Consider the following 8,391-nt stretch of genomic DNA (forward strand, 5'->3'; position numbering starts at 1 on the left):
GCTATGCCTTTCTCTTTTAAACAAACTTAAAATGGAAAGCCTGTATATTATGCTTATTGTGTAGGTATTTATTGTACTTGTATTGGCATTGTGCATTTGAGGAGCCTTTTATAATACCATTCAGTTTTCCGTCCGACTTAAGTTTACCTTATACCCTGCATTATGGTATTTTCTTCATTCTGTTTCAGATATTCCTAGCGTACAGACGTGTGCTTTGGTGAGTTTAAATCTGTGCTCTGGTGAGTGATAAATTTTGAAAATTTTGATTTCTTTGAATATTTTGACTTTTTGATATAACGTTTTTGAAAATTTTTTATTTCTTAATCTATTTTTGAATATTTGCTTGTTTTGTTTAAACATGATTGCTAAACTTATTCAGCTAATTGCATCCATCTTGGGGTTGATTAGAAATGATTATCAGGAAGATAATGTTAAGAAAGGGCTGACTGAGTGTAGGAAAGCGAGTAAAAAGATACGAGATTCGATGAGATATGCCAAGACGATGGGTGAAAAGCAGCATTTAGAAGCTCAGATGAGGCATGTGAAAACGTTGAGAAACCATCTGAAGGCCGAACAAAAGAAGGGGGCTGGACTTACACCTATGAAGGAGACTGCTAAGCATAGAGTACAATGGGATGATTCCTTATCAGCGTTCAACTCAAGAATTCGAACTGGAGTCATCTCAAACCTCAAACACAAAGACCCCAGCAGTTTCCTAGTAGATTGCAAGGCGCTATTCAAACGTAGGATTCAAAACGCGCTAAAGAAGGATGAGGTAGTTAAAGTTAATACTGCTTTTGGGGGAGAATTCGAGATAGCTAGCGGAGAGAAAATCCTAAAAGACACTAAATATTTTACCACATCAAACTCTCCAATATACAAAGACACAAATCTTGACGAATGGTTTGAAAACCATGTGTCTGAACCCCTCAGCAAAAAGCTAGAGGAATTCCAAGAGAGAGATAGTGGCTGGGCACTAAAGGCTGTTGTTAACCTGGGGGTAAACATTAACAAATACACACCACAACTTGGTTCCTCTTATATTGAACTTCCTCCTCAAATAAAGAGAAAGGAAGCATGCGTTAACGTCAAAAATGATGATGAGGCATGCTTTGCGTGGTCTGTCATATCAGCGTTGAATCCTGTCGATAAAGATCCTCAAAGAGTGTCTAAATATCCGCACTACTCGCAAGTGTTGAAGTTGAAGGGAATACAGTGGCCAATGACGATGAGGCAGATTCCTAATTTTGAAAAACAGAATGACATTTCAATTAATGTATACGTTTTGAAAAAAGACAAAGGAGATTTTACGACCCTCCCTACATTTCTAACTAAAAACAAGAAGGATAAACATGTGAATTTGCTTTTAATTCAAGATAAATATGATGATACCGAAGGTCCTATTAGATACCATTACGTTTGGATAAAAAGTTTGTCCCGCCTCCTCTCCAAGCAGCTTAGTAAACGTAAAGTAGCCAAATATTTCTGCGATGCCTGCCTCCATTACTTTCGAACACAAGAAAAGTTAAATATTCATAAGGCATGCTGCAGCGGCCGATCAGATCTTATATGTGATAGATGCCTACAACCGTTTTCATCATCTACAAAGCTAGAAGCTCACACAGTAGAATGCCTAAGAATTAATGAAACAGCCATTAAAATGCCCGAGGAAAGCAATAAAATGTTGAAATTTAAGAATTTTCGTAATAAGATTAAAGCCCCCTTCGCCGTGTATGCGGATCTCGAGAGTGCTTTGAAACGTACAGGAGATCCTAAAAAACCTCAAGAGCATATTCCTGTAGCAGTTGGTTATTTCTTTAAATGCTCGTATGATGACACTTTGTCGTTTTATGACTCATATCGAGGAAAGGATTGCATGAAATGGTTCGCAGATAAACTTAATCAGCTTGCTGAGGATGTTTCTACGGTGTTTATGTGCCCATATGATATAAATATGACAACTCAGCAAGAGAGCGATTTCCATGCAGCCACTCATTGCCATATCTGCGAGCAACGCTTCTCTCCTGAAGATAAGAAAGTACGAGACCATGACCACCTCACTCCAGAAAATAATTACAGAGGTGCAGCTCATGAAGGGTGTAACATTAATTACAAAGATGCTCATACTATCCCAGTGATATTTCATAACCTTAGCGGATATGACGCCCACTTCATTGTTAATGATATTGCTACACACATCAAAGGTCCCGTAGATCTTCTTCCTATTACTAAGGAAAAATACATTTCTTTTACAAAACATATTGATGATGCTCGAATTAAATTCCGTTTTATCGACAGTTTTCGATTTATGTCTTATTCTCTTGATAAATTAGCTTCTTACCTCCCCGAGTTTCCTAATCTCAAGTCCCAATATACTTCGCTTCCTGAGGAGAATTTCCATCTTCTAACTAAAAAAGGTATCATGCCATATGATTATATTGATTCATTTAATAAATTTGCTGAAACGTCTCTACCTCCTATTGAGTCTTTTTACAATAAACTTGAGGATAAACCATGTCATCGTCGACATTATCGTCGCGCTCAAGAAGTCTGGTCGTCATTCAATTGTGCTACTCTCGGGGATTATGTCGATTTATATATGAAAACCGACATTCTTCTTCTTGTAGATATCTTTGAGCGATTCCGATCCAGCTCTCTTCGAACTTATAATCTTGACCCTGCTCACTATTATACTTTACCTGGTTTTACGTGGGATGCAATGCTTAAATATACAGGTCAAGAACTGGAGCTTTTAACCGATCCTGACATGCATTTGTTTGTTGAACGTGGTATTCGTGGTGGTCTTAGTCAAGTTTGCTCTAAAAGACGTGTGAAAGCTAACAATCCATACATCAACAACTATGACCCATCTAAACCAAAAACGTTCCTTATGTATTTTGATGTTAATAATCAGTATGGTTGGGCCATGTCTCAATATCTTCCATATGGGGGTTTCGAGTGGGTCGATGCCAATATTGATGTCCTTTCCATTGCCGACGATGCTTCTGAAGGGTACATTCTCGAGGTTGATCTGGCGTACCCTCAACATCTTCATGATCGTCATAAAGATATCCCGTTTTGTCCAGAGTCTTTAAATTCTAAGACTATGCTTCCACCTACACGTCCGCGAGAGCAGACTAAATTAATGGCTACCCTACAAGATAAAGAAAGATATGTAATACATTATAGAGCACTCAAACAGGCGCTTGCAAATGGATTGATCCTGAAAAAGATACATAGAGTATTGAAATTCAAACAGGCTCCATGGTTAAAGCCATATATCGATCTTAATACAAATCTCCGGAAGGCAGCGAAAAATGAGTTTGAAAAGGATCTTTTTAAGCTTATGAATAATGCAGTGTTCGGGAAGACTATGGAATCAGTGCGCAAGCGCGTTGATATAAAGTTGCTTACTTTGTGGGAGGGTCGTTACGGAGCTGAAGCTAGAATAAGTAGCCCATTGTTTAAGAATGCAACGATTTTTAGTGAAAACTTGGTAGCTGTTGAGATGCGTAGAAGTGAAATATGGTTAGATAAACCAATCTATATCGGAATGTGTATTTTAGACTTGGCTAAAACGACAATCTATGATTTTCAATATGGATACTTAGCTAGTAGGTTCGGTGAAAACTTTACAACTTGCTATACTGATACCGATAGTGTAATCGTGGAAATACGTGAACAAGACCCATATGATGCTATGAAAGACGATTGCTATAAATATTTTGATACCTCAGACTATCGTAAAGACAATATTTATGGTATCCCTCAGGTTAACAAGAAGGTGTTGGGTATGATGAAAGATGAGAATGAAGGCCAAATAATGACTGACTACATAGGGCTCCGATCTAAATTGTATACAACAAAAGTGGTTATCACAGAAGATAAGATCGAAGAAAAGAGGAGGAAGTTGAAAGAGGAAGAATATGAGGATGATGAGATTGATGCAATTATTAAAATTTATGGTGTGACAAAGAAGGCGAAGGGGGTAAAGAAATCTGTGGTGAACACGAAAATTACGTTTGAGGACTATGTAGAGTGTTTGGATAACTTAAAAAAGGTGTATGCTTCACAGAATCTAATACGCTCAGATAAGCACCATGTTTATACCATAACACAAAGCAAGATTGCGCTAAGCCCCAATGATGATAAAAGACATCACCTTCCGGAGTCATATGATACACTTCCGTGGGGGCATTATTTAATTGATTCTAAGATGGATGTTGATTAACGCAAAGTAATATATCTAATATATCAATAGTCATATTTTAACATTTATCCTTGATGATTGACTTTAAGATGGATGCAAATTGTATATTGTCGTTTTTATAACGTGGTTTATTTATTACAACTTAAGATATATCTGATTCAGAATTTATTATTCATTATTTCACCATTTCATTTCGCTTTTTGTTTTTTATATTATATGATAATTGTAATAGATCTTAATTTTCTAAATATTATTTCTAAATCACGATACTTAAGATTAGCGCATTTAAAAAAGATGTTTAGATATGACCACTAAAAAGATATCATGGACCACTGGCAAATTAATGAACCGTTCTGGTTAACTCCAGAGCTATGTGTTCGTGCAGCCTCCTAAGACAATCGATAACTTATTGGTCTTCCTCGATTTAGATTTAAGTCAATTCTTCGATAGCCTGTCCAAAACAGGAGTCGGAGAATTTCCTATTTTTAAAGATAACCTAGAGTTATTAGCCCCCAATAATTCATTTGAACGCTATACAACATAGTAACTAATGAATTTACACCAAAGTGTCGATGTCTTAACATAAAAGATGTCCATCAATAAAAGATGTCTTCTAAACCATGATAAATTATGTGCTGATCTTAATAAGTTAAGTATAATTATTAAATAAATTATCATATTATGTAAATGACTTCATTCATACTAACTGTTTGTCCCATACTAACATAACCTCTCCCGGCGGTCGTGTAGTCATACCTTCACGTTGGTGACTGCCGTTAAGAATAAATTTTTGTTTTTCAACAAATGTTTGTTTGAACCGAATTGACTACGTTCCTTTCATGGCATGCTTTTAATCATTTTTATACATGGCTCTATATTCGTTAACTTACTATCATTCCATTGCTTAGATACTAACAGCAGTTTATTACTTATTACATTTACCCATTACTTATTACATTTAAGCATTACTTATTGCTTGACTGTCCTTGCTAACATTTTTTATGTAGTATGTAAAAAATATAGTATGCAGCTCGTTACTTTTCATGCGTTACTGTGAAGATTATAGAGTGGATGAATGTTGGTTTGGTCATAGTGTAAGAATGGTAAACGTTCCCATTCGTTTTATTTCCAGCGAAAGCCGCTGCTGTATGTTATCTTCATTTAATACCTCATACGTAGTAATCGGGTTAATAGACCATAAGGTACGTTATAGTGCAATTTTGGCATTGATTTTGTTGCTTGTTTTTCATCTCAATGTATTCGTTACCCCCTCCTCTTTCATTTGACGCCTTATACGATGCAATCGGACCAATAGACCCGAAGATACGTTATAGTGTCGTTTTGGCATTGATTTTGTTTCATGTTTTCATCTTGATGTATACATTATTCTCTCACCTTTCGTTTAACGCTTCATTCGTTGCAATCGGACCAATAGACCCTGAGAAACGTTATAGTGCCGTTTTGGCCTTGATTTTGTTGCTTGTTTTTCATCTTCATGTATTCATTACCCCCTCCTCTTTCATTTGACGCCTGATACGTTGTAATCGGACCAATAGATCCGGAGATACGCTATAGTGCCGTTTTGACTATGCCGCCATCTTTGTTTTTTCCCTCTACGTGTTACCCGTTTTCTTCCCGTTCGTTTGAGACTTCATACGTTGCAATCGGACCAATAGATCCGGAGATACGTTATAGTGCCGTTTTGACTATGCCGCCATCTTTGTTTTTTCCCTCTACATGTTCCCCGTCCCCTTCCCGTTCGTTTGACACCTCATACGTCGCGATCCGACGAGCGGTCGCGCCTCCACTTCGAAAAGCGTCAAAAATGAGCAGAATGGACCTTGGATTTTCTTATGGAGATTTACATGGGAAAATGACCTGTTTTGCGCTCGAACCCCCCTAGCCCCTTTACTCTTTGGTATATCACGAACCACAGATTACACCACGATTTACAGCTACCAACAGTTAGCGAAGCCATATCTGCTGTAAACTTTATATACAAGAACAGACTATCCTGCCATCCAAATCCGCTGGCCACGGATCTGCTCAACATTTCACACGTAAGAAGATTAAAACGACTAGACCCTTTGGACCTCTAGTAAATCAGGAAAAATAGAGCATAGTGTCATGGTGCGGTGAAATAACAAGTTTCTATTCTGGTGTTTTCTAAATATTTCCTTAATTTGTGTTTTTAGCCTTGTAACTCTCATAAGTGTGTCAGTGATGTTTACCTGTATTAAACTCTGTTAAGTGAAAGTTTAAACTAATTGATTATCATAGATTATATTTATATTATATTTTACCTGGGTGCTCGCCACTGGGCAGCTTCCCACTATGTTATTGTACAAAAATTATACATATTGCTTATTGTTTATAATGAGACAGATTGCAATAAACATTGGATGTTAAATAAAAAAAAAATATCTATCGACAATGATTACGTTTGTCTTGTTTTTGTTAAGTCGTAGTCCATAATCGTCGCAAACTCCTTTTAGTTCGTTGAGTATCAATGTTAGCGCTTCTTCACTTTTGGAATAAACACTGTGTGATCGGTAAAGCGAAGATTGGACACCTTGACTCCACCTACTAAGATGCCTCCTTTTCATTCGTCTAGAACAAGTCTCATTATGTATTTACAACATAGTTTAAATAACCTTAGGGATAATATGCAGCCTTGTGCGCTGCATTTTCTAACTTTGCACCGCGATTGTTTAGTTTGTAGAGCAAAATTACACCTGTTTTGACTTTAAAATTTTAACAGCAAATCACTTACACTATCTTTTGAAAAATGGTTCATAGAACATAAAAAACCAAAATGAATATACGAATAAGCTTTTTCCAGAATTTTATATAGATATTTTTTGAGGCCATTAAAGCGAAACTTCTATACTGGCGTTGTATTCTACCTTTTTCTCAATAGTGAAATGCTGTTATGAGCGACGTGGAACTAGCGCTACAAAATGTAGGCGTCACAAGTAGCGTTATGTAATATTAAACTGTTTTTATAAATCTTATTTATTAACTTTATTTATTATAAAATGTTTTATACTTTACAACACTTTACAAGTTTATTTACATACATTTATTTATTTAATCTACATAGAAACAGTTAAATATTAATTAATTTACACTTATATAATTTATTTAAGACATTCACACCGGCTACAATTTAAATAGCCGCGCGAAACATTTTTTAATCGACACTTGTTTCAGACTGTCTTTTTAAATCTCAAATCGTCCGTTTTTATACCTGATTTGTTTATCTAGAAGTTTCTGCCGGCTTCTTTGACCTTCGGTCGGAACGCCAACGAATTATTCGACCCTCATCTGGAAAGTTCAAATCGCAGGTATAAGAGGGGACTTACCTGGTACGTGGGTATTACTTGGGTATTACCTGGTACGGCTTCTAAAAATACTTGTTAGAAAAATATGTTTACAGCTTAGGGTATGAGTCACATTTATCGTAACATTGCCCCCCTCTTAAAAGATGGTTCCTTTTTTTGGAACCTTGTAGGGGCTGGAACTGGAACGGTATGCTGGTATCGGCAACTGGACCCTTTTTTACAACTTCCAGTTGTATAAACATGACAAAATCCGCATAATTACTGATTCTCTCCGTACCAGCAACTATGCAGATTGCAACAGACTAACACTTGGACTTCGATGTCTTTAAAGATCTTCTCCACCATACTTTGGATAACTCTCCAATCTAATTAGCGGCGCTCTAACTTTGGCATTGCTAACTTTTGCACGTCGGACTCTAGTACGTGCTGTCTCAATTGAAGTAGGGGTTCCCATACATCTCGATAGGTAGATTGGTCACGGGTAGTGTCTTTTGTTACCAGGTAGAAACGGTAACGTGATGTATCTTGGAGTTTCAAGGCTTTCCTGGAAGCTGGCACTTGGCATTGAAGTTCTGCAACTCGACCGAACTTCCTTCGAAAGACAGATGCCAACCCTGGTGCTTCTTTGATACTGGCCGGGATGATAAGGGCCAGTGAGTATTCATCGGGAAGCGAGAGTAGATCTTGCTTTGCTTCAGTCGTAACACCTTGGTTTACTTCCACTTCTTCATTTACGTCGTGGTCGCCTTCGAAAGACGCCAGCCGGTTTGGTGTAGTATCATCGACTTTCCCCTCGGAATCTTGCTTATTTGATAAATGACATCGTTGATCTTCTCC

At 37.1% G+C, this 8,391-nt stretch overlaps 1 protein-coding gene across 1 annotated transcript; it reads left to right on the forward strand.

Moving 5' to 3' along the window:
* The first annotated feature begins 358 nt into the window (after window positions 1-358).
* On the forward strand, window positions 359-4,231 carry LOC140451170 (uncharacterized). Its single transcript, XM_072544905.1, has one exon. It carries the CDS (start codon window positions 359-361, stop codon window positions 4,229-4,231), a length of 3,873 nt encoding a protein of 1,290 aa, XP_072401006.1.
* Window positions 4,232-8,391: the final 4,160 nt, after the last annotated feature.

The sequence above is a fragment of the Diabrotica undecimpunctata genome, chromosome 9, assembly GCF_040954645.1.
Source record: "Diabrotica undecimpunctata isolate CICGRU chromosome 9, icDiaUnde3, whole genome shotgun sequence".
In the NCBI taxonomy this organism is placed as follows: domain Eukaryota; kingdom Metazoa; phylum Arthropoda; class Insecta; order Coleoptera; family Chrysomelidae; genus Diabrotica; species Diabrotica undecimpunctata.